This window comes from Camellia sinensis, chromosome 3 (genome assembly GCF_055761805.1).
Source record: "Camellia sinensis isolate YWXY chromosome 3, ASM5576180v1, whole genome shotgun sequence".
Classification (NCBI taxonomy): domain Eukaryota; kingdom Viridiplantae; phylum Streptophyta; class Magnoliopsida; order Ericales; family Theaceae; genus Camellia; species Camellia sinensis.
In genome coordinates, this window is record NC_138963.1 from 14,191,597 (window position 1) to 14,219,372 (window position 27,776).

General features: G+C 36.2%; 2 protein-coding genes across 7 annotated transcripts in view; one reads left to right on the forward strand and one right to left on the reverse strand.

Annotated features, from left to right (window-relative positions):
- LOC114319874 (mRNA capping enzyme family protein) overlaps window positions 1-20,419 on the reverse strand; it is a 38,193-nt gene extending 17,774 nt beyond the window's left edge. For 5 of the 6 annotated variants that reach the window (XR_014363455.1, XR_014363456.1, XR_014363457.1 and 2 more), the window contains exons 1-6: window positions 19,959-20,419; window positions 19,185-19,402; window positions 18,579-18,714; window positions 16,803-16,954; window positions 12,696-12,779; window positions 12,534-12,596 (exon numbers count right to left, since the gene is read on the reverse strand). Coding sequence is in view for 3 of the 6 variants with exons in the window: in XM_082919135.1 (XP_082775261.1) it covers window positions 12,534-12,596; window positions 12,696-12,779; window positions 16,803-16,954; window positions 18,579-18,714; window positions 19,185-19,319 (570 nt within the window). In the remaining 3 variants the exon portion in view is untranslated. The remainder of the gene's footprint in view (window positions 1-12,533; window positions 12,597-12,695; window positions 12,780-16,802; window positions 16,955-18,578; window positions 18,715-19,184; window positions 19,403-19,958) is intronic. The other variant, XM_028266938.2, reaches the window with a different exon arrangement.
- Window positions 20,420-26,237: 5,818 nt separating this feature from the next.
- LOC114319884 (uncharacterized) lies at window positions 26,238-27,564 on the forward strand. The gene is made up of 3 exons (XM_028266949.2): window positions 26,238-26,282; window positions 26,579-26,656; window positions 26,971-27,564. The coding sequence occupies exons 1-3, from the start codon at window positions 26,238-26,240 to the stop codon at window positions 27,562-27,564; spliced, it is 717 nt and encodes a 238-aa protein (XP_028122750.2).
- Window positions 27,565-27,776: the final 212 nt, after the last annotated feature.

Consider the following 27,776-nt stretch of genomic DNA (forward strand, 5'->3'; position numbering starts at 1 on the left):
GATAATTTTCTCCGCTGGTCACAATCTGTCCGGATGTATATCCGTGGGCAAGGAAAGATCGGTTACATCACTGGTGACAAGAAGGCTCCTGCTGTTAATGATCCGCTGTTCGATAGTTGGGACGCTGAAAACTCCATGGTTATGACATGGTTGGTCAATTCCATGGAGGAGGATATAAGCTCTAATTACATGTGCTATACTACTGCACAAGAATTGTGGGATAATGTTAGTCAGATGTATTCTGACCTAGGAAATCAATCTCAAGTTTTCGAATTAACTTTGAAGTTGGGAGAGATTCGTCAAGGAGATGATTCCGTCACCAAATATTTCAATTCGTTGAAAAGGTTGTGGCAGGATCTTGACATCTTCAACACATACGAATGGAAATCGGTTGACGACTGCAACCACCACAAGAAAACTGTGGAAGACAGCCGTATTTACAAGTTTCTTGCCGGCCTCAACATTGAGTTCGATGAAGTGCGAGGAAGAATTATTGGCAGACCTCCTCTCCCATCCATTGGCGAAGTATTTGCCGAAGTCAGAAGGGAAGAGAGCCGAAGGAGCGTCATGCTTAAGAAAAAAGGTAATGGTGAATCAATTGAAATTTCTGCTTTAATTAGCGATGCTGCGGCCAACAAGACTGCAAATTACCAGCGCAGGTTTGATGATAAGCCACGGGTCTGGTGTGATTTTTGCAACAAGCCTCGCCATACACGCGAAACGTGTTGGAAGATCCATGGCAAACCTGTCAACTGGAAAAGCAGCAAACAAGGAGAGAAGAATCGTGGCTTTCCTACCGCTAATGAAGCCGATTCAGGTCCCTTCAACAAAGAGCAGATTGATCAACTCTTAAAGCTGATAAAATCCAACTCCTCAACCGGTACTCCTAGTGTTTTGTTGGCACAAACAGGTAGAAATCCTAAAGCCTTCTCTTGCCTAAACTTCTCTCCGTGGATCATAGATTCCGGTGCCTCCGATCACATGACTAGTTTTTCCCATTTATTTAGTACCTATTTCCCTTGTTCTGGTCATGACAAAATCAGAATAGCCGATGGTAGTTTTTCACCTATTGCAGGAAAAGGATTTATTAAACTAACTGAGAAAATTAATCTCAATGCTGTTCTTCACGTCCCCAACTTAGCCTGTAATCTTTTGTCTGTCAGTAAACTATCTAAGGATTCTAATTGTCGTGTTACATTTTTTGAATCCCATTGTGAATTTCAGGACCAGAACTCGGGGATGATGATTGGGCGTGCTAGGATGCTTGAAGGTCTTTACTACTTTGATGAAGTACCTGTTAGTAATAAAAAAGCTCAGAGCTTTAATAGTACTAGTTCAATCTCTGTTCGAGAAAAAATAATGCTATGGCACTATAGGCTAGGACATCCTAATTTTCTTTATCTGAAACATTTATTTCCAGAATTATTTAAAGGGATTGATTGTTCTTCTTTTCATTGTGAAAGTTGCATTTTTGCAAAATTTCATCGCTCTACTTATTTGCCAAAACCTTACCAGGCTTCAAAACCTTTTTATTTGATTCATAGTGATGTTTGGGGCCCTTCTAAAATCACTACTCTTTCTGGTAAAAGATGGTTTGTTACATTTATTGATGACCATACCCGCTTATGTTGGATTTATTTGATGAATAAAAAATCTGACGTGAAAAATTTATTCACAAATTTTTACAATATGATTGAAAACCAATTTCAAACCAAAATTGGTATTTTACATTCTGATAATGGAACAGAATATTTCAATGAGCAGTTGGGTGAGTTTTTGGAAAAAAAGGGGATTTTTCATCAATCTACATGTCGGGATACCCCTCAACAAAATGGCATTGCAGAACGAAAAAATAAACATCTACTTGAAGTAGCACGTGCTATAATGTTTTACATGCATGTTCCTAAATATTTATGGGGTGAAGCAATTTTAACAGCCTCTTATTTGATAAACAGGATGCCTACAAAGGTGTTAACATACAAAACACCTTTTGATTGTCTCAAAACTTTTTTTCCTGACACGAGGTTGTTTTCTGATTTACCAGCCAAAATTTTTGGATGTACTGCCTATGTTCATGTTCCTAGTCAATTTCGTTCAAAACTTGACCCCCGTGCTATAAAATGTGTTTTTTTGGGTTATTCCTCAAACAAAAAGGGGTATAAGTGCTTCGATCCTCAAAACAAGAAATTTCATGTGAGTATGGATGTGTCATTTGTGGAGACAAAATCCTATTTCCCCAACACTTCTCTTCAGGGGGAGACAAGTGGAGTAGAAGACCGTTTTTGGGATATTTCTATCCCGCTCCCCAATGTCATTTATCCTACACAAAAACCACATCTGTCTGATAATGATCACTTAGGAGAACCAAGTTCTATGGTGCCTAGTCAAGAAGATTCTTGTTTAGGGGGAGAAGTACTACAAAATGATCTAAATCCTGAGCTTCAGGTTTATACTAGGAAGCGATTTCATCTGAGGAATAATGACCCGAATGTCCATCCTAATGACCCGAATGTCCACCCGAGTTCTGGCATCGAAATTTTAGGTAATCCTATTCCTTCTATTTCCGACCTTGATGTACCTATAGCAATTAGGAAAGGTGTCCGAAATTGCATTAAACATCCTATTGCAAATTACCTCTCCTACCAAAGACTGTCTAAAAACCATAGAGCTTTCACATCTAGGATTTCACACTTGTTTGTTCCAAGGAATATACAGGAAGCATTGGATGATCCGAATTGGAAATTAGCAGTCATGGAGGAGATGAATGCTTTAAGGAGAAGTGGTACTTGGGAGACAGTTGATCTACCCAAAGACAAGAAAACAGTTGGGAGTAAATGGGTGTTTACGATAAAATGTAACGCAGATGGAAGCGTTGAGAGATACAAGGCGAGACTGGTGGCTAAAGGCTTCACTCAAACTTATGGGATCGACTATCAGGAGACGTTTGCTCCTGTTGCTAAAATAAATTCCATCAGAGTACTGTTATCTCTTGCAGTAAATTCAGATTGGCCTCTACATCAACTTGACATTAAAAATGCATTTCTCAATGGTGATCTTGAAGAGGAGGTGTTCATGAGCCTACCGCCGGGATTTGAGCAGAGACTTGGAAGTGACAGAGTATGCAGATTGAACAAGTCATTATACGGACTCAAACAATCACCAAGAGCGTGGTTTGAACGCTTTGGGAAGGCAGTTATCAGTTGTGGCTTCTCGCAGAGTCAAGCAGATCACACAATATTTTATAAACATTCAAAAAACAGTAAAATTGCAATTTTGATTGTTTATGTTGATGACATCATTTTAACTGGTAATGATGAAGCAGAGTTAGCAGCCCTCAAAGAGAAACTCGCAAAAGAATTTCACATTAAGGATCTGGGAGCCCTCAAGTATTTCCTCGGAATGGAATTTGCAAGATCCAAGGAAGGTATATTCGTTAATCAGAGAAAATATGTTCTTGATCTCCTTGGAGAAACAGGTATGCTTGGTTGTAAGATGGCGGAGACTCCGATCGAGCCTAACTTGAAGTTACAAGCTGCTAAGGCTGAAGAAGTCAAAGAGAGAGAACAATATCAGCGACTTGTAGGGAAATTGATTTACTTGTCTCATACGCGGCCTGATATTGCCTTTGCAGTCAGCATGGTAAGTCAGTTCATGCACTCACCAGGGGCAGAGCACTTTGAGGCCGTTTATAAGATCTTAAGATATTTGAAAGGAACTCCAGGGAGAGGCTTACTGTTCAAGAAACATGGACATCTTCAAGTTGAAGTATACACAGATGCAGATTGGGCAGGAAGTGTTACAGACAGGAGATCAACTTCCGGATACTGCTCCTTTGTAGGTGGGAACCTAGTTACATGGCGGAGTAAAAAACAGAATGTGGTAGCTAGAAGTAGTGCAGAAGCAGAGTTCAGAGCTGTTGCCCATGGAATCTGTGAAGTAATGTGGATTAAAAGAATTCTTGAAGAATTAAAGCTTTCTCACCCGACACCTATGAAGGTCTATTGTGACAACAAAGCAGCTATATCTATAGCTCATAATCCAGTTCTACATGATCGCACAAAACATATAGAAGTGGATAAACATTTCATCAAGGAGAAAATCAATGCTGGCATAATCTGTATGACCTACCTTCCAACAGGTGAACAATTAGCTGATGTGCTAACGAAGGGACTACACAAGAAGCAATTTGATAAGCTGACTAGCAAGCTGGCTATGGAAGATATCTTCAAACCAGCTTGAGGGGGAGTGCTGGAAATTGTGTTCATGTATATAATATGATAGTGGTGTTGGTGGTAGATAGTGGCATGTATAGAATATGATAGTGGTGTTGGTGGTAGATAGTGGTATGTATAGAATATGATAGTGGTGTTGGTGGTAGATAGTGGCATGTATAGAATATGATAGTGGTGTTGGTGGTAGATAGTGGCATGTATATAATATGATAGTGGTAGATAGTGGTAATATATAATATGTAAGTGGCATATAATGGGTTATGATGATGTTTGTAATATCTCCTATATAAGGAGTGTCATTTGGTCTTGTAAGATAAGAAGTTTTGAATATAACAGAAATATATTCTTTCTTCCTCATATTTTTCGGAGTTCTTCTTCTTCATATTTTCTAAGTGCTAGTTATAAACTCCAGTTTCTCTCTCCTTAATACCTGGGTTTTAAGGAGAAGTATGGGCTGGGCTTTTCAATTGTAGGTAGAGAGGATGTAGGCTTTCCTTGGAAAGGGATTTGGTGCTCGAGGGCCTCCCAAAGGCGAAATTCTTTACTTAGAAGACAACTGAGGAGGGGTAAATTCTTGTTTGTGTTTGTGTAAGGGAGTGAGGGATAGTAAAGGGATTTCGTGCTCAAGGGTCTCCCAAGGTAGCATTCTCTGCTTAGACAATAGTTGAGGAGGGGTAAATTCTTGTTGGTGTTTGCATAAGGGAGTGAGGGTGTGAGGGATAGTGTGTACTATCAACTTTTACACTATTCGGTTGCAAGGGAGGCATGAAGTGTCGTGTTCTCAATTTTTGAAGTAGAATGAGTGATGCATGAATCGTTTAGGGAGTGGGAGTATAGCGATCCCGGTTTTCCTTCTATTGTTTATTGTATTCCGGACTCGGTTCTGTGGATGTATGTTGTTGTCTTATTCTGGTTTCCATCCTTTGATTCTTTGTATTTGAGTCTTGGGGTGTGTTGGGCAGGTTCGAAACAGGTTGGTTGGGTGTTGGAGCAAATGGTTGCTGTCCAGTTTTTGGTCTCTTCGCTCGAGCGAGGACTTTGTCGCTCAAGCGAGTCTTATGTTTTTCCTCCTTTGCTCGAGCGAGGTTTTGTACGCTCGAGCGAGTATTGTGGGTCTTCAGGTTTTCTTTTCAGATGCAGCTTTGGCTCGGGCGAGATTTTCTTCGCTCGAGCGAGCTCAGTCTGGTGTATCTCTTCGCTCGAGCGAGCGGTCCTTCGCTTGAGCGTGCGTCTGCTTCTCTTTTGGACCTAAAGGTTGCGTTTCTTGGCTCGAGCGAGGACTCCTACGCTCGAGCGTGCTTCTGAGTTGTAGATCTGAAGCTTCGTGTTGTTCGCTCGAGCGAGATTTGTCAATGTCTGGTCGCTCGAGCGACCACTCCTTCGCTCGAGCGAGCCTCGAGTATATCAGTTCCAGCAACGTGTTTCTTCTTCACTTTTTCATCTCTTTTCACTTCCAAACCCTAGATTCGACTCTCTCTCTCTACATACACCTTCTCTCTACAAATACCCTTGGTTCTTGGGTGTGTCTACCCTAATCTCTTTGTAGGAAAGGTGGAGCTTGGTGCAGGCTACACTTTGATCCGAAAAAGTTGTACTTTGGAGCACTTTCGAGTTCCTTCATCTTCTCCTTTGGGATCTTAACTTCGAGGTAGGGATAATCTACTCCTTCTTATGAGTTTTAACATAAATATTAGTCATTTAGTATAAATGTTGAGATTTGTGATTTGGGAAGTTAGGGTTTGAGGTTTGTGGTATAAAAGAGAAGGGTTTTGTGTTTTTTAAACTCCATATGTACATGAGGTCTTGAAAATGAGGTTTGTGGGTTTGATAGGTGAGATTTGGTCTTAGGATCAATGTTTGAGAAAAGGGGGAAATGCCCTAATTGAATTTAAATAATTAATTTGTATAATTAATTGGGTAATTGTGAGGAATATGAAATTGATTTGAACATCATGAAATTGGATGGAATTGGGACTACTTGGTGTGGTCAGTTTGATAAATCACTCACCTATGAAAAATGTGATAATTTATCTGTTTGGTAAATTCATTTATCTGTCTAGAAATAACTACTTTGGGCTATCGGTGGAGGATAGTCTTGATTGTTGTAGAACTGCATGATGATTAAGTAAATTGAAACTAATCAATTGAAATATGTCATTGAATATGATAGTGGGAAGAACACATTGAATATGCGCCTTGATTGATCATGGTATAAGATAAAAACTTTAATACATTATGTATGTATCTTGTTTGGGAAGAGATAGGAGAGGTACTCCGTATATGATTATGCGCTTTAATACATTGTATATGTATCTTTGTTTGGGAGGAGATAGGGGATGTACTCCATTGTTTGGGAGGAGACAGGGAATGTACTCCATACGTGCCTATTTGCTTTAATACATTGTATATGTACTCCATACATGTGATTATATGCTTTATTACATTGTATATGTATCTTTATTTGGGAGGAGATAGGGGATGTACTCCATTGTTTGCGAGGAGATAGGGGATAGACTCCATAGATAATTAAGTTGGCCGGAGTGTCCGGGGCGAAAGTCCCGAAACCTTATAAATTGAAGTGCATGAATGAAGTTGACATTTGAAGTGTTAATAACATGAGTTGTAGTCTCATTATGAATTGATGACAATTGAAGTATTAATTACATGAGTTGTAGTCTCATTATGAATTGTGGATAACGGAAGTGTTAATAAGTCGAGTTGCAGTCTCATTTAAATTGTTTGGTTAGATAATGAACCATATTTAGGAATTGAATTGGATAAATAAGGGAAGTGGATTGAAACATGGATGTAATTGTTGTTGGGCTATGAGAAGGGAGTGAGTTGGTCTACACGTGTTAATCATTTGTCGAATGATAATGTTTTAGTTATTTCTCATATTGGGTTTAGTATGTCACTACTGGGCTTTGGCTCACCCTACTTGGGACACTATTTTCAGGTACAGGAGACGTGCCAAGTTCAAGATCTTTGCTTGGGAGGTTCTAGGAGTTGAAGACTCTGAATACAAGTCGAAGGCTTTACTTGTAAAAGAGTTAGAACTCTTCTTTTGTGTAACCAAGTAACAACTTGGACAGATGTAAGCTCGCAGAGCATTCTATCATTTTTATAAACATTTGTACCTTATATGAAATACTCTTTTGTAATATTAATTCTGATGTATGTATGGAAATGTGATTTATCTATCATGTATATAGAACAGTTGGATGTTGGGATTATGTATTATTTTGAGGGCGTTACAGGGAGTTTTTCTCCTCCTGGTGTAGAGGTTGCACAAGGGGGAAGGTTAGGAAGGCATGGCAGGCTATTGTACTTTGCCTTTTGTGGTGTTTGTGGAGTGAGAAACAAGAGAACTTTTGAAAATTTGGAGAATTTGATTTTGTCTTTGAAAGAGACGATACCTATCTCCTCGTATTTTTGTTGTGGCAAACTTTTCCTTTTTCTATAGGTGCTTTATTGATCTTTCTGGGAAAATTGCACATCTATGTAGATGTATAACGATTGATACTTTTTGTTTCTCTATATACATCACATGTATAAGCCTTAAGTCCCATCAAATGGGGTCGGCTATATGAATCATTCTTCTTCACTCGACTCTATGAAAAACTGTTAACATTTACCATCACCTACCACACACTTACCATCACCTACCACACACTCACCTACTACACTCACCTACTCCTCACCTACCACCACCTACTCCACTACACCTACATCTATATAAGGAACCATTTGTAATAGACAGATACAACAATCTTGTAATAAATCAATCAATAATACATAAATTCTTACATGGTATCAGAGCGAGGTTAAGAAGTTAGTAATTCTGCTTCACCGGCGGGCGGCAACCTCGCCTTGGCCGCCCGCCGGACCTCTACATACCCACCCAGCTTCATCTCTCTCTGTGTCTTGCTTTGTAGCCCACGTTAGTAGTCCTCCTCTTCCAACAACCCATATAACTTTCGGCCATGCCATCACTGTTAAAGGTGGTAGTGTTGGTGGCGATGCCAGTCCTCTTCTTGATGGGTCTATCTCTCTCCACCAACAACGGCGGCGAAGTCGAACTCGTCTGTAATAATGGAACTGGAATGGTTAAGGCTGGATTTGCCGGAGATGCTGCTCCAAGGGCTGTATTCCCTAGTATTGTCGGTCGCCCTCCTCTTCTTACCAACCCTCGAAGCCACAGTAAACACCCACAACATCACCATCTTCGCACTCTCTATCCACAGCTTCTTTGATGGTGTCAAGGTACCTCAAGTTCCTTAGTCCAAAGCTCCTGTCAGTCTCCTTCTCAGATAAGCTCCTTCTTGTTGAGTCCAGCAGTAGTAAAGCATCACATGACTGAACAACACAGTCATGGAAGATGTTTCTGAGCCAAGAGACAGCCGTGCTCTTGTGGCGCTTGTAGAGAAGCTTACCTTGTTCTTTGATGATATCTTCAGCTTGAGGACTTGAATCTTTTTCGAAGTTCATAACAAGACCTGCTGGGTCATTAGCTTCTTCATTTTCTGCAAAAGCTGATGTTCCTCGTGAGACAGAAAAGATGGCAAACAAAAAAAAAAAAAAAAAAAAGAGGAAGAAGACAACTTTCTCTTCATCCAACTATCCATCAACTTTTGTCCCCCTCTTTTCCTTTCTTTTATTTTATTATTGACCACCCATCTTTTCTTTTATTTTAATATCTATATATATCTTAAAATAATGAATCCTAAAACCAAAACCATGTGCTGGTTCTATCCACGCTATTTCACACTTTTCTTTTATTTTAATATATATATTTATATATATATTTTCTTATAATATATTTTCTCTATTCCTACTTTTATTTTATTTTATTTTATTTTATTATAATGAAACATTGATAAAACAAAAAAGAAAGATAAAAACAAAAAAAAAGAAAGATAAAAAATAAATAAATAAATAAATAAATAAATAAAATACCAAACACCAACCAATCATATTTTATTCATCTCAGGGAACAACCCCGATCACACTTTTACACACCAAAAAAAAAAAAAACAAAAACCCCAACAACTTCATCCACAGGCGGGATTTTTCTTCTCTACTCTGCCGCCAGTCTTTTCTTCTTGCCTCCAGTCTTGGGCGGCCCTTGCCGGTGTTGCCTCCGTGTTTCCCACTCCACTGGGCATGATCACTACTCCCTGCTCCTCCACTGCAGCATATGGCGGCCCTCCAAATCGGAACATCACGGTGGCCTTCCGCTTCAGCTCCTTGTTTTCTGCCTTTAGCACACTTATCTCTGCTCGCGCATCCTTATACATGCGTTGGAGCAGAGCCAGCTGGGAGTTTAACTGTTGCACCTCATTTGTCCTGCTCTGCAGCCGGTGCGACAAATTTGTGACCGCAGTCATGGTTTCCACGCATGACTTCAAAGTATACTGATTGGCCTCAATATCAGTTTGCACCGCCATTTTTTGCTCCACAGACCGCATCGGAAAGTTCAACGGAGCAAAACCAGAGGTGCTTGGTTGAGGTTCACTGGCCACCGCACCAGTTATCTCTCTTGTTGACTCGTTGAGGTCGGGAAAAAGAGTGAGCAGACCACGGGACGAAGAGGCCATATTCTGGATAGCTGAACGGGAAGACGAGGCCATGTTATGGGTTGCTGAGTGTTTCAGAGAACGGTTGGTTACAGAATGGCAACAGAGTGTTCCAGAATCTCTTTCTCAGAAACGGAAGAGTTTTTTTCAAAGGATTTTCGGCGGTTTCAGACTGGTTTGCACAGCCTCCGCCTCAACCTTGGTTAAATAGCCGAGGCCGACACGCCACTCTGTCGCTCACGTGCCTCGCCGCGTCTCCGGCTCACCTTTTGATGGCTCGACGCTTTCTGTCAGGCACGCCTTTTGAGGAAGTGGGCGCGCCTTTTGAGGGCGCAACTTTTGAGGGCTCCCTATATATATCCATATATATATATATTTGGGCAGCCTATATACACCATCATACAGTGTATTTTTTAAGGGTCCGACAAGACTCTGTAAACTGTCCCGACATTGATTCCGGTTAGCTCCTTAAAGGGTCCGACAAGACTCTGTAAACTGTCCCGACATTGATTCCGGTTAGCTCCTTCATGGGTCCGACAAGACTTTGTAAACTGTCCCGACATTGATTCCGGTTAGTTTCTACAAGGGTCCAGCAAGACTCTGTAAACTGTCACAACAACTGTCACAACATTGTCTGCTACAACGGTCCGACATGACCCCATAAACTGTCTTCTACACCGTTATGACACCACCATACAGTGTCCTCTACACCGTTATGACACCACCTTTCAGTGTCTTCACCAACGGTCTGACACGACCATACAGTGTCTCCTATCCTCTTTTATTTTTATGTATTTTCTTGTTTTGTTACTCTCTCCAAACTCAAGTTGGTTAGTTTTCTATCCTCCTTGAGTTTGCGGGGGGCTGTTAACATTTACCATCACCTACCACACACTTACCATCACCTACCACACACTCACCTACTCCTCACCTACCACCACCTACTCCACTACACCTACATCTATATAAGGAACCATTTGTAATAGACAGATACAACAATCTTGTAATAAATCAATCAATAATACATAAATTCTTACAAAAACCATTTCATTGTCAAATTAAGAAGATTCATATTTCTATTTACTATACTAGCCTACATCAATCTAGATTTGCCCATTTCCCTAATACTTCCATCTACCATTATTGTATCGCATCTCTTCACTAAAAGATTTTACATACCAAAAAAAATTCAGAAACTAATCCAACCCTTACTTGGCTTGCACTGACAATGAATTTACACTATTTTCTTCTGACATCAAAATTGATCCACAAACATATAACGAATACAATAACGTTGCATATTTTTCATTTGAATTAACTTCTTATGATCAAGTATAACTTCAAAACTTATTCTTTAAAACTATATTATTGCTAAAAAACCTTCTTAAAACATGAAATTGAAATCCATTAAATAGTTACCCATTTGTTCCTCCAACTTTGCTCTAATTTTTAATGCAACCCTCGAACTTCTAATTTTTCTATTTAAGCCCTCCAACTTTCAAAATTTTGTCAACGCAGTTCAACCATAATGGGAAAAATTAATATGTTGTATAATGTTTTTTGTTTTTTTTTTTTTTTTTGATAAATAATAATATGTTGTATAATGTTCTTCCCAAACGAGCAAATTTTATCATAATGTCCTAAATGGATAAATAATTTCACCTAAAAACTAGCACATGGGTTTTCTCTCTCCATCTTTTGTTTTTTCTCATTTAGACTATCATTTTTTTAGTTTAAACCCTAAAACTAGTTCAATTAGAAAGCACATGATATAATACGACAGTTTTTCCTGCACTTGATTATAATAACTTAATTATGGAAGTCGGAGAGCTTAAATAGAGAAAATTTAAAAGTTTGAGGATCAAATTGAAAACTAGAGCAAAGTTGGAGGGACTAATTGATACTTTACCCTTTGTCATAACAATTGAAACTCAATTAGGAGTTGTCATAGGCCAAGTTACGTTTCCAATTAGCTACCTATTATATAAAAAAATTGCATCCAAAAAATGTGGCATTGATATTTCTGAAATTATAATCCCAAGTGAGGGATCATTTGCTTAAAAATGACAGGAACACAATAAGTCACATTATTTTGTATAAAAGCTCTATATGATGTGGCAATGGCATCTTTGAACTTAAGGGCCTAAGTGATTGGTCTTTTGCATTGAAACAAAAGGACTGAAAATGAGCCATATCATTTTGTATAAAGTTTTGTTTGTATAGCATACACTTTTTAGTGTCCATAGTTTCTGAAAAAATTTAACCACCCGAAATGTTTTAAGGTGGTCAACTTAGCCTAATAAGGTAATCAAAATCTGGCGTAAAAACACTTTACCTACATTTTATGTAATCCTATCAGATAGAAGTACATTAAAAAACCTTCTCTTCTTAAGAATATCTCTTCTATCCATGCATCACACAGGTTTACCACAAGTTATAAGCATAGGGGAGAATTACATTTTGAGATTCATTCAAACACCAGTAAGAAAGTGATGATGTAAAACTAAAGAAATTTTCATCCCTGCACTTACTTCTGAGAAAGAACCTAACTCATAATTTCCCAAAGTACAAGACCACAGTGAGATGATAACTGGCAGAATGTCTGTTTATCTTGCTTATAGAAGTATTATCAATGGACACAAGGAAAAATATGAGAAAATGGTAAAAGCTGAATATGTTTCACAAGCCATAAAGGTATAATAGATGTGTTTAACAAAAACATTACCTCATAAACAAAGTAATTTACAGCCTCATTATCAGGTACAGAATCACGCCCCTTGCATTGAATCTGAATAACAAATGCAATCATTAAAGGTTGGAAAGACTTCATTTGCCATTGTCGGAAAATCATAAGGAAGAAAACCTCATTTAGTTGACCATTACCCACCTTAACATGCTTAATACCTTCTTTCTTCAAATCTGATGCATGATAGTAACGACTAGTATTCGTAAGATCGATCACTAAACCAAGCTGGAAGCATCAGTGAAAAAAATTGAAAATGTTGAATTTCCCAGTAAGCAACCAAAGCTAAACTTTTTGATTAAAAAATTCACTTCTTACAGATATATCACAAGTTAATCTGCAGTGTTTCCTATTTAGGAGTTAAATATGCATCTAGGATATAAGTCTAGTTTCAGCAGAATTCTGGTTAATTAAATTCTTATTACAAGAAAGCCACATAGAGAATTACATGGCAGCTTGAGATCAGTGCTGCTTTCATGAATGAAGTTTTGTCACATATACTAGTGAGATATAATAACACAGTCAACATAAGGAAACAGGACACTATCTTCTCTTGCAAAATTAAAAATCTGAAAAAAGCCAGTAATTAGCTTCTAAGAAGACCAGCCACCCTCACTAGTTCGTTAGAGGCACAAATTCTCCCTCTTTTGCTCTAGGCACCACTCCTCTCGATAAAATTGATATACTTATGCACACACACATGCACACAGAGAGAGAGAGAGAGAGAGAGAGAGAATCCATAAACCTCCCTCATCACATAAGGATCACTCACCTATCCATCCCAATAATGTTCAAGTCCTCTTGGCTGCAAATCAACTCTTATGTCCTCTCCATTCTTTTTTTTTTTTTTTAAGATCAACAACAATAACTTTATTGATAATTCAAAAAAAGCAAGCGAGGATAAGGCATCCTCTTACAAAAGGACAATGGCAATACATAAAATGAAACCCGTAACAAGCTAATCCCGAGCAAAAACTTACATATTACACACCGCCAACCAATCTTTATCTAACAAAACAAGTGAAACTCCCTTAAATAAAGAGCTCCCTGACACCCAAAAAGAAGTTAAGTGACAAATATTATCCCACAAACAGCCCACCTCCCGAAACTTATTTTCAAACAACCTCGCATTTCTCTCCATCCATAGAACCCAAAAAGTAGCGAAGACGGCACAAGACCATAACACTTTGGCTCTCTTTGATCCTCCGAATGTGCGAAAATCAACTAGGAGCATATGCGCACTCCCTTTTGGGGCTACCCATATAACATTTCCCAAAGAAAACAATCTATGCCATAAATTCAAAGCGATTGGACAATGCAAGAATAAATGATCCACGGATTCCCCATTCTTACAACACAGAATGCACCACTGGGGATTTAGAAAACGATTAGGTCTCCGTTTCTGCAATATATCATTTGTCAAAATGCCTCCATGAACCAAGGCCTACATGAACACCTTTACCTTTAGGGGAGCACAAGCCTTCCAAACTTTTTTGCGAAAGGAAACTGAGGAACATGAGGATTATCAATGATGTAATCAAAAAAAGACTTACAAGAAAATATATCGGACGAATGAAAAGCCCAAACCCTCTTGTCCTCCAAAGAGGAGATAAAAAAAAATGATCAATTCTAGACAATAAAGAAATCAACTATGAAGCCTCCCTATCGTTAAGATTCCTAGAAAAATCAAAATTTCAGGAAATTGGAGCCAAAAGTGAATAAGCTATGGAAGCAATTGAAGAATTATGAGATCGAGTCATTCTATATCGATATGGGAAGTCAGCAGCAAAAGAAGATTAACCCATCCAAACATCCTCCCAAAATCGAACAAGTTCCCCATCGCCCACCCTTACAAAAAGACGACGAGACCAACATGTAAAAATTTGAGAAATTGACTTCCAAGGAGCACGATAGTTACCCCACAAAACCACCCGTGAATCCCTACCATTGTCATGAGTCCCATATTTGCTTCTTATAACCACGTGCCATCTCAAGTGGAAATCTCCATAATCACTTGCCAAGAAGGGCCAAGTTCCTAGCCAAAATATTACTGATAGCCAAACCCACCTTCTCCTTAGGTAACGACACTAACTCCCAATTCACCAAGTGATCCTTTTTCCCCTCATCCTTGCCTTCTCAAAGAAAATCCCTCATCAACTTTTCTAGTAACCTTGACACCTTAACTGCAACCTTGAACAAAGATAAATAATAAATAGGAATATCACTCAAAACAGTCTTAACCAAAGTGTATCTATCCCCACGTGATAATAAAGCCTTACTCCACCCTTCCAGTCTCTTACCAATCTTTTTCATAACTGGATTCCAAAAAACTTCACTCCTAGGATCACCCCCCCATAGAAGATCCAAATACTTAAACGGAAGTGACTCTATACCACATCCTAAAAGTGTCGCCCTGATCTAAAACTGATCTTGCAGAACATCAATTCCCATCACACTACTTTTTTCCAAATTAACCTTAAGCCCTAAGATAATCCCAAAAAGTCTCAAAATCGAATAAAGATTACCTATCTGACTTTCATCTCCTGAAGAGAAAAATATGGTATCATCCGCATATTGTAAATGTGTCACACTAACTCTATCTCTTCCCACCTCCAACCTCGCAAAAAGACCTACTTTCTTTAGCTCTATTGACCATCCGTCTAAGTACATCAGCCACCAAAATAAAAAGTAAAGGAGATAGTGGGTCCCCTTGTCGAAGCCCCCGTGAAGCCCTAAAGCAATCCCCTGGTTTAACATTAACTATAACTGACATATTACAAGCCGCCAAACATCCCCTAATCCAAGATCTTCACCTCCCACAATATCCTTTCTTGTCCATTACAAAATCCAAAAACTGCCAATCCACATGATCATATGCCTTCTCAAAATCTATCTTAAAAATAAGTCCATCACTCCCTAAACTTCTATATTCCTCCACTACTTCATTTGCCACTAAGGCAACATCTAAGATTTGTCTTCCTTTCACAAAAGCCCCTTGCGCCCTAGACACAATATCCCCTAAAGACATCCTCACCATAGAGATCTTTACCACACTAGTCTCTGCCCCACCTCCATAACCCTCAACATCCCCATCCTCTTCGAGACTTCCTAAATTTCAAACCCTTCAGCTTCACTCAACCTGCCCAGAGTGGTATCCCTCCTAACCCAAGTTGGGCCGAAATAAAACGACCCTTCTTGGTCTGCTGCACCAAAAAAGAAAAAAGAAAAAACGAGGAAGAAGCCATGCTTCAAACGAGGCCCAATATCTTTCAACACTGTCACTTTGGTGGTGTTGAATATTGGCCCCGAAGGCTCATCAACATGTGGCCTATACTGGTCCCTACCTTGCTCCCCACCCCAAGGGTTCCCCATTTTTGCTTTAATATTCAAAAGACTCTGCCCTTGCACCACTTTCCCCCTACCCTGAAATATCTCATCCATATCTTCATGTGCCTGGGGAGATTAAACGCAGGTCACAGATAGCATATGTGGAGATTAAAGCAATAGCCTTTTTCAAGAACTGCACTCAGTAGCAGTGCAATCTTTCATCTAGGCCAACAAAGTGTAATTGTTTCCTAAAAACTAAGTGAAAAAAACCTCCAATATTGGTAATCTATAAACAATGCCCCTCCCAGTTTCCTTTTCTCATTACACTAATGAAATCTAAATTCACAATCAAATTGATACAGAGACATGGACCGATTTGCTCAGTAATTGTTCCACAGGTTTTGAACTTCATGTTTTCTTATATGTATAGGCTACTTGTATCTTTGTTGCTCCAAATTCCAACATTAAATCCTTTTCCAGACCAGAGCTTAGAATAGAGACGTGAAAATTGAATTCTTTCACATGTATTCTGTTTTATTAGTGGAGATATCCCAGTGATCTTCTTACACCCCTTACTCTATTAATTTTTTTGTTTGGACCATCGAAGGATTTTTTACTTGAAGTACTTCTACATACTTCTAGTGAGCAAACACTGTTGTCATCATGGCAAGCCAAGTACATGTAAACATGACTTAAATCTTGCTCTTGTTAGACTCTTCTACTGAAATGATATAACTCCTTAAACGTCTAAAACGGGGAAAGAATTTGCCCCTTCCAAGATGTAAGCTACATGGTGAGAAATCACGTTGTGAACAAACTACTTTACCCTTTAAAAATAAAAAAGAACCGTTTCAAAAAGAAGATGGTCATTTTATTTGCATATTTCAGAGAAGAAAAAGGCAAAACGAAGTTTGGTGTTCTTACTTTTCTTCCTAAAACTCTCTGTTGATGAATCACTTGCTTAAAAGAGTATCTTTTACCAGCAGGAACATAGGCATTGAAGGATTCACCAAGTGGAACTTTAGAAGGAATAATGCAACCAATTTCCTGGCCAACTGAAGGACAATCCAACCAACCTGTGATACGAAGAACAAAAAGGTAAATAACAAAAAGAGATGGTATGGAGAAAGATATTCAAGTGAGATAAATTTAATCTAAAACTAAAGATACAAAATATGAAAGTTCAATGTTTTGGAGCAATCAACTGTTAAATATTCCTTTTAAAAAAAAACAAAATAATAAAAGGGGGACTTACGTATAGGTCCCAATAGATGGATTTATTGTCCAATAGGTCCTATAATAATTAATAGCGTTTTTCATCAAACACTATTAAAAAAAGTCACTAATTGTTAATTTTTAGTGATAGTTTGAAATTTTGGTCACAAAAAATGTCACTAATTATAAGTTTTAGCAACAGTTTAAAAAAAAAAAGTCGTCACAAAAAAGTAACTAATTGTAAGTTTTAGCAACAATTTATAAAAATTGTGACCAAAAAAATCACTAATTGTCAATTTTTAGTGATATGTGCAAAAAATCGTCACAAAAAAAATATTTTTAGCGATGATTTTACTAGAACTTACTTTCAATAAGACTTGATGGGAATAAAAGAACCTATTGGTAGTTTACCCATAATAAAAACGAGACTGCCATATGCCTACAACACTAAAAGATCTCACAAGAAGATAAATTCAGGAAGAAAAACAAGAATGATAATAAGAAAAATGTGGATATAAAAGTGACACCAATATCTCATGTCACTAATCCGATAACTAAGCTTCATCTACAACCATTCACAATGAATTTTGAATTAATTTTGAGGCCAAGTTGGAACCAAGGCAAGTTTTAACCTTTGTGTCATCCAAACAAACACCACAACAAGCATCATATAACTTTATTTCAACACAATTTCAATCTAGTTGCAACTTGGTACTCCTGTATCACTTCCTTGCAAATCCCCTTTAATTTTATTCTTCTCAAAAAATATATATAATTAATAAAAAAAACAAGCGAGAGAGATAATCAAGGGAAGAAAAAATATATTTCTTGTCAGCAAAAGAGAATATCATGGGCAGAATTAGAAGCGATAGTCTAGTTGCCATATTTCATGTTTTCACATAGAAGCATCCCATGTTTTGGAGTATGCACAGTTGCACACATGTAAACATGTGAACCAGTGCTTAAAATCACATTACTATCCATCACCAGGGTCTACGTAGATAGGGCCCCACAAGAACTTAAATACAACACTACAGAAAATTTTAACGCACCAATGTTGTATTTACATGGAAGGAAATGAGGAACTCTTGACTAAAGAAATTTTGTGTGGACTAGACATCAAGTACTTGTAGTGATCATATATTTATCATCTAAACTTCAAAAAGAATTCTCACACATGAAATATGACTATACACAATACAACACAAACCAAAAGCCCAAAGCTAAAGCTGCATTCAAATACAGCACATGCTAAATCTAAAAATTTCTGGTAGGCAAAAAATAGGTGTAAAGGGATATAATTTCATGTGTGCAACAAAAAGCCATACTTCAAAACCATTCCATTTTCAGCAATTAACCATCAGCAGATGCAATGAAATAAGTACTTGAAACGCAATATTGAGAATGACTGGGGCATCATTCAATTCTCTTTTACATGAAATCAATCACTGGGAAACAAGAGCATAACAACTACCCAGAACTTACCAGGGGGGAGGTTATTTCTATCATAAGGTTTATCATTTTTCTGGTACATTTGGTCATTAATAGGTGGCTGAGATGCCTGTGTTGGTCTGTCATCTGGGCGTTCTCTTTTTAGTCTTTGACGTCGTTCTTCACGCTCCTAATGCAAGAAGCACACAAAATCAATAGTCACCCACCACGGGTGCACATGAAAATGTTTAAATCAATATGAGCAAAATTCATGTGACAAAATCTACGTACTCATTAATGTATGTGTGCACATCGGAGAGAGAGAGAGAGAGAGTCTTAATCCTACCATTAGGAAAACCATTAATAGGAAATGCATAAGATAAGGCTTTGTTTGAAGCATCATGAACTATATTACAAGGACTCAGGTACGTTTCAGGTATCAGCATGTCGTCAAGTGTCAGATTCGTCTAATTGTTATGTCCAAGGACACTGGGACACGGCTACACTTCATTTTTTTCAACTAATTCTTACTTTCTTTTGAGGGTAAAATGATGTTTTTAAACTAAATAGAGCATTTTATGCATAAAACCGAAGTCTTGTACATGGTTATATAGTAAATCCAACTACATATACATGCCATAGGAAGTGAAAATGAAGTACCCGACGAAAAATTTCAACTGCAGACTCTATGTGTTCTTCATGTCCTATTATATGTTCTGGAGCAGTGTCTTCTTGTAAGTGTGGCTCAAAATTCTCTTCATCTTCTTCTGGCTGCGGTGAGGCATTTAAGTCCATGCCAGCAATCGTTTAACATACATCAAGCAACATTCGCCAGTGCTTTTTTGGGCTCTTTATTGTAGTAATATCAACAACGCTATCTAATTTGTTACACAATCAAATCAAAAAAATAAATTGGTTAATACATATATCATGCTTGAGAACCTGACAACACCGACAACTTTCTATAATTGAACACAGAAGTACACTAAGCAATCAAATAACTGAAAATGCAAATTTTAGGACTCAACAAATGTAGAGTGCTCTGGGTAAATTGTAAATCAGATCAAAAGCGAGCCCCCTGTGAACTAATTAAGAACACCATATCACAAGCAAACTGAAGCAACTTATGGTTAACTAAAATTTCAAATCGCACGTAATCCCGTAAAATTGGAAAACAATACACAACCAACCAAACAGTTCCATTAGCCTCAATTCAGCTAAAATTCATGGTTTCTCGGGTCGAAATCAGTGAAGACCTAACAAACATAACTTAATTTTACTTATTTTCCTTCATTTTCTTATCAGCCAAACAACGTAAAGAGAAGTTTAAACCCTAGTGTGTGCTAGTTCTTGCAATCCACCAACTTCAATGTAGAAATCAACATGTAGAATCATGAAAAATACAGAGAAGAAAGTGTGAATAAGAGTTCAAACCTCAATGGACAATGCAATCGACGACGAAAACTCGCAGCTTCAACATGCGTGCCCGAGTAGAAGGTAAAAGTTTGATGCTTTTCAGCAACAAGAAGTGATGAAATATGTATGTATATACAGAGATATATACGTATTATCGCTTCGACAGTGGGATTCCAACGTCAAACCCTAGAGAGAGAGAGAGAAATGAAATAGATTCGTTCGTTTGTTTGTTTGTCAAAATCCATGACGATGACTGGTCATATGAGAATCGGAGTTGGAGAAGAGCTAACACAAACAGATTCCAACTTATTAATGAATCAAATTTATATATGAAGTAAAAATGAGACATACATTTACATATTTATAGACAAATACAAATTGCCCCGTGGCGGAGGTCAGGACAAGGCCGAGTCACAGTCTACTAGTAGAACTTAACACTGAAATAACTATCTGTGAGTTTTGGTGAGATGATGGTAAGTACTAGGGTCCTATAAAATGTATATGCATATTTATATTTTTATTGATTTTTTAAAAAATTTTAATTAACTTTTTAAAATTTTTAGATTTAGTTAAGGGATATTTAATTTAGCATCCCTTTCTAATTTTTAGTAATGAAAAAGATTTATAGGGCTTGTTTGATTTGTTTTTGAGAGAGTTGTTTTTGAAAAAAAATTTGGAGAGAGAATTTAAAAAAAAAATTGATTTGTTTGATTGTATATTTTGGGAGAGTTTTTTTTTGAGAGTTTGGGATGATTTGATATTTTTAGAGAATTTGAGTAGATGTGTGTGAGAGAAAAAGTAATTGACAAGGAGAGAAGAGAGAGAAAAAGTGATTGATTTATGTATAAGAGAGAGAAAGTGATTTTGAAAATTTTTTGAGAAAAATTCAAACCAAACAATTTTTAGAAATTTTTTTCTAAAACTCATCTCCCAAATGCAAACCAAACATACCCATAATTTATTTTTATTTTTTTGTAACCTAAGGTTTCTCACTCATACCCATATCTTACACCCACTATCTCATTCTCTCTCGTTTTTCATAAATGCTGGATTGATTCTGGTGCTACGAAACGAAATCTGGAAAAGAATTGAAAGAGATTTTGAGTTCTTCCTCGTGTAAGAGACTTAGATGGAAAACACTCTTCAATTAGTTGACCTTGCTCGAGATTGAACCTGATTACGCAAAAAGTAATGACTCATCGATTCAATGACTTTTAATCGATCTTCAAACTAGGTAGCTCATGCTTCACAAAGAAGGATAGTGACCTACTCATTTCAAAGTAAACCCAAACCTAAAATTGATTTTGATTGAATGAGTGAACCCATTTTAACAGTTTTCAATTCCTCTCTAAAATTTGAAAAATAAGTAGTTCTCATTTGAAACAATTTGTGCTTCCAATTGCAAAGGAAATCGAGAAATCAAGAGGAATCAAGAGGAATGCAGTAGGTGTCAAGACGATTATAGATTGGATTAAAGAGGAGTTTCATAAGTTTAAACAATCAAAAGTTTGAAAATCAAAGTTAGGCCAGTTTATCTTCGTTCAATTTTATAGTTCAATTTTCTCTGATTTAGTCAAAACATAAAGAAATTTATGAGCAAATCAGAGAAAATTGATCAAAACACAAAGAAATTTGTGAATAAATTAGAGAAATTTCAACCCAAATAAAATTTAAAAAACAAAGAAAATCAGAGAATTTAAGCAAACCAGAGAAATTTCAAATCGGAGAAAAATTTTTCTGGTTTGAAATTTCTCTGGATCAAAATTTCTTTATATCAATTTTTTTTTTAAAATGTTTAGGGACCCCAACCACTATAAAAATATTGCATGTCATTTATCTTATAAAATCTTAAGATGAAGGACCTTAAAAAAAATCTCCTTTACTTAATCTTAATATACTTAAAAAAAAAAATTTGTACGAAATCTTTTAAAAAAATGCATTGAATACAACAAAATATGAAAATGTATTAAATTTCTGTATTTTTCTTTATATTTTTTGTATTTGGTAAAATTTCTTTATTTTTTTTTTACAAACATTATACTTTTTAAGCGTATTTAGATTAGGTATATCTAAAAACTAAAAAAAAAAAAAAAAATTGCATAAAATATTTTAAAATGGGTTTATTATACATTCTACCCCTAAACTATCGCCAAATTGTCCATTTAGTCATTGAACTATCGATTGAGTCTACTGAGTCCCTAAAGTATATAAATCAAAATCTATTTATTCCCTAAACTATCGATTGAATTTTTTAAGTTCCTAAAACATTTAATTCAAACATATTTAATTGTAAATGCCCATAAATGTTATAATTAGTAGTATAAAACCCTATAATATTGATGAATTTTTCTCATATAATTTTATTAGTAAAACTGAGAAATCAGACTTTAACACTAATTTAAACACAGGGAATTTTTTTTAAGGTCCCTCGTATTAAGATTTTACAGCATAAAGGAAACTCAATATTTTCATAATGTCTAAGGTCCCTCAAGTTAGTCTAGAGAAAATTAGTCCAGAGAAATTTTGTCCAGAGAAATTCTGGACTTCCAAAGAATTTCTTTGGGTTAAACCTAGAGAAAATTCAAATTTCTCTGGGTTTAGTTTGACCAATTTTCAAACCAAAGAAAATTGATAAATTCTGGACTTCTCAAGCCTAGAGAAAATTGACTTCACCAATTTTACTCAATTAAAGGCAGAGAAAATTAAAAAAATTTCTCTGCCCTCCCTGCCTCGCACAACACCAGATGCTTATTTTAACAAAACCAGCTCATTCCTTGTTTTCCATAAAATCCACAAGATCGCCATGGGCATTGCTTCCCAAATTTATTTCATCACCTGTTTGAATTTGCAACGTTACCACCATGGGTTTGTTTACATGGTCCAGAGAAATTCTTTGGTTTAGACTGAATTTTCTTTGGTTTGAACTGAATTTTCTCTGGGTTGGTCTAGAGAAATTCTCTGGTTTGGTTGGTCTGAATTTTCTCTGGGTTAGTTCAGAGAAATTTCTAGTCTGGATTGAATTTTCTCTGGATTGGTTCATAGAAATTCTCTGGTTTGAATTGAATTTTCTCTAGGTTGGTCCAGAGAAATTCTCTGGTTTGGTCCATAGGAGAAATTTGAACAACCAAAGATATATACTTATCAAAATATATAATCATACACTACATCAGTTTATACACACACACATACAAGTGTATATATATACACACATACAAATGTATATATATATACACTCCGACGACAACCCATCTGAGATTGCAAACAGAATTTAACTTTTTTAAAGCCCTAATTGTTTTCCCATATATTCAATGAAATTTGAGAAGCTGATGCATACTTACCTTGATTGAATTACCCATGAGATTTGTGATGATTTGCCGAAATCTACCTGGATCTCCAATCAGCATCTTGGGAACTTTATCAGAGATGTAAACTGCAAGTTGCTCAACTAATTAAATTAGATATGAGACCATACAGATTGAGGTTGTCAGTTTTCCACAGGGTCAGAGTCTGGTTGCGAAGGAGCTTGAAGGACTTCTTGGTGTGCTCTCTGAGGCCGTAGAGGGAGGAGCGGTGGGAAGGGAGACAAGATGAGAGTTGCAGGTACTGATCCTTAAAAATAAGAAATGTGCCAGAATCGGAGGCATCCGGCGAGGTGTCAAAGAGTATGTCGCCGGAGGAGAGGCGGGAGACGGTGAATCTGAAGGGAGTGGTGTTGTGGAGAGTGAAAATGAGGTCTAAGCTGGGTTGCCAGATACAATGCTGCTGGTATTCTGTCTGGGAGGAGAAGTAGTGATCGGAGCTGCTGCTGCTGCTGCGGGGGGATGATTTGCTGGGAGATCTCCCATATCTGCTACTTTGCGTCTGTAATTCGAATCCTCAGACGATCGTTTGTCCCAGCTGCCATTGATGGGGGAGAGAGAGAGAGAGAGAGAGAGAGAGAAAGAGAGAGAGAGAGAGAGAGAGAGAGAGGAAGCAGAGAGTGAGAAGAGAGAGACCAAACTTAGTGGAGGTGAAGTGATGAGGTCGGGGGGAGAGAGAGAGATATGGGAATTTCTCTGTGATATATGAGTGTGGGAGTTGAGGGACTTTAGACTAAAATAAAATTATGGATCTCTTTCATTACTAAATATGAGAGAGGGACCTTAGACTAATTTTCCCTTTAAAAACACAATGAAATAAAACACTTCTAAAAAAAATTACGATTTTCTGTAATAAAATTTTAATTAGGTAAGATCTTTTACTAATTTATCTTACTTATGGGCATATCTTTTATTTTTATAATATTTTCAGGGACTAAATATGTTTGAAGTAAATACTTTAGGGACATCATAAAAATAATCGATAGTTTAGGAACCAAATAGATTTTGATTTATATATTTTAGGAACTGAGTAAACTCAATCAATAGGTTAGGGACTAAGTAGACAATTTAACGATAGTTTAGGGATAGAAAATATAATTAACCCTTTAAAAATTACTAAAAACTAAAAATACGACAAACAAAAAATAAAAAACTCAATTTTTTAAAAAAGTAGACGCAATTTTTTGAAACCAAACATAATGAATATTTATATATTTATATTTTGTGTCTTTTATAATAGAAAATTAGTTGACTTTTTCAAGTTTAAGTCCGAATTCAATTGTCAATTTGTCGTGTTCGAACTTGTGGGGCTCACAGTGGTCCATTTTAATAATTTTAAATGGTCATTCTGTGATATATTTTGCATATATTATTAATGAAAAATTAAATCATATGATAATTATAACTTTTATTAATTTATCGTATTTTTTTTTTCATAGACACACTTGTATATATATATATATATTTTAAAATTTATGGATGATAAACGAGGATCCTACAAAAACATGACATTTTAAATTTGGATTTTAACTTCATAAAAATCTATACAAATAGAAAAATGCTTGGGAGCACTAAAAAAGGAGTACTAAGGGGAGCACATGTAGCAGTGGGCCCCGCCCACTTTCTATGTCTTGTTTTCTTTTTTTTTTTTTGCTATTTCTAATGTATTAGTGCTATTAATAGTATATTTTTTAGTGGTCTAAATCATTGTTGATACAAATAAAATGAGAACGACCATGTAAGCGTGGGGAATAACATGCGTTATGAAGACTCGCGGACAAGATAGGATAGGTGAGGCAATATGATCAATTGAGTGGGGCGTGAGAGAGGGCTTGAAAGCTTCTATTTTCGCATATCAAATTTCTTTAATTTACAAGTTGAATTGTTTTTAAATAAATGGCAAATTACATTAACGGTCTCTAAAATTTGAGACTTGTGTCACTTTGATTCCTGACTTTTCAATTGTGACACATTTGATCCAAAATTTTGAATCTTGTTCCAAATAAGAACAATTGAATATACTATTGCTTAATTTCACGGACAAAATCATCAATTTGATAAAATATAAACTAATTTGATAAAAATAAATATCAAAAAATATTTTTAAATATTTAAAAATTATTTCTACCCACTACAGATAAAATTGATAAATTTGTTAGACATTTATATATTTATTTATATCAAATTAATTTTTACTATGTGTTTGGATGATGATCATGTAATGGGTAGTTTTTATTTTCATTAAATTAGTTTATATTTTTTCAAAAGTCAAATATGGCGACAACTTTAATATCATTATTAAACTAATCCATTAAATTAAAAATTCAAAACTAAAAACATTTTATATATTAATTACACATTATAATCTTAACAACCACCCATTACATGGTCATCATCCAAACACATAATAAAAATTAATTTTGTAAAATAAATAAATAAATAAATGTGTAAAAAATTTATCAATTTTACATGATTTTATCTTTGATGGTTAGAAATAATTTTTAAAAATTTTTAAAATATTTTTTTGACATTTATTTTTGTCAAATTAGTTTATATTTTGAGTACTGCTATTAGCACCTGCCAAAATTCTTTAGACCCCCCATTTTATAATTTTTTTTTATCACAATTATACCTTAAAGTAAAATTACATTAAAAAACATTATTAAATGGAACACCCACCTATCAAATAAGAACTAATACTCTATAATATTGGACCCCCACCCCCACCTCCAATTCCAACTATACGTATTCCATATTTGTAAACTCTAAATCTATTACTTTTCATAACCAACCACCATAAATCCTAAATCTATTATTTTTCATAATCATCTTAAATCCTGAATTTGTCATCTTCATCACCATCATCAACCCTATCAAACTTGAAAGTTTTGCTTCAAGTATAACGTATACTTCATCACTTATTTCACTATGTAAAGCAATGGAGGACGATGACAACAATTCTGGTGAGACCGGCGTTTCATTGGTAAGTTTATCTGTCTTGTATTAACATTATCGGTCATTTTCAGTCGTTCTTGTTTTGTTCGAGCTGTTCGGTACTGGTTTGCCGACTGTTAGGATTATGTTCGGTAATACAGTACTGAACATAATCCTTTCGTTCAATATATAGGTTCTGAACATTAATGCAGATAGTCAGTACTGTTAAACCGAATATTATCTTTATTTTTGGCACTGTTGAACTGAACAAAACCATTAGTTTCGGGACTGTTGAAATGAACATCATTTTTTCAATTTTGAAATTATATTTACACGTGTTTTCAGGGTGATGCTTCGACTAGAGGCAGTAAGGTTGATTCAGAACTTGTAATGGATTATAGTAATGAATTTGTTACTCATGAGGTGAGTCTTTGATTGTTTTACAAATAATGTACCTTTTTATGTGCAATAATTGGTTAGTTTAATTTATTTATTTCAAATATTCAAGAATCGAGATGAGTGAATTCGATGGGCACGTCAAGTCGGAAGAAAAAATAGATTCATTATTGTCATGCAGAAATCAGATGAGGGTGGTATTCGTGGTAGGAAGCCAAGACTTAGCTTAGCTTGTGAGAGGAGTGGATTTTATAGGGACACTCGAAAAAATAGCAGGCCTAAGACAAGAAAAAGCAAGACTGACTGGTACAAAAAAATGTGAATGTTCTTTTTTATTGAAGGGCAAAAAATTAGCCACAAATGATGATTGGATCTTGATAGTTGTTTGTGGTGTGCATAATCATCCTGCTGCAGAATATCTTAAGGGTCATTCTTATGCTGGAAGGTTATCACATGAGAAAACCTTTTTGTTGGTAGACATGTCGAAGAGTGTGGTACGACTGAGTGAGATATTGGTTACATTGAAACAACATGATGATGCAAATGCTTCCACAATGAAGACAATTTACAATACACGTCATAGGTATAAAGTTGCTGAGAAAGACGGGAGATCTCAAATGCAACAATTATTAGGTCAATTAGCGGTGAATAAGTACATTGAGTGGCATAGGAGCTGTGCAGATACTGAGACAGTGACTGATTTGTTCTTTGCACATCCTACTAGTTTGAATTTGTTACATGCATTTTCAAAAGTATTGTTGATGGATTGTGCTTTTAAGACCAATCGATATCAGTTGCCCTTTCTGGAGATTATAGGTGTGACATCGACAGACATGACATTTTCAGTTGCATTTGCATACCTCCAGTATGAGAAGAAGGATAACTGCACATGGGCACTTGGTATTTTGCGTAGTGTTATGGATGAAAATAGATAGAGAATTAGCCCTTATGAATGTTATATGTACGGTGTTTCCTGAAACTACAAATTTGTTTTGTAGATGGCAAATTGGAAAAAATGTGCTTGCTAATTGCAAAAAGATGTTTGAGACAAAGGATAAATGTGAAATGTTTATAACGAGTTAGAATGTGTTGGTTATGTCATTGTATGAAGAAGTATACATGCAACGACTGTCTTTGTTATATAGTG

Coding starts and splice junctions, on each gene's coding strand:
- LOC114319884 (XM_028266949.2), top strand. CDS start 26,238: ATGGAGGACGATGACAACAATTCTGGTGAGACCGGCGTTTCATTG. Junction 26,283..26,578: donor GTGAGACCGGCGTTTCATTG/GTAAGTTTATCT, acceptor ACGTGTTTTCAG/GGTGATGCTTCGACTAGAGG. Junction 26,657..26,970: donor ATGAATTTGTTACTCATGAG/GTGAGTCTTTGA, acceptor TTTTTATTGAAG/GGCAAAAAATTAGCCACAAA.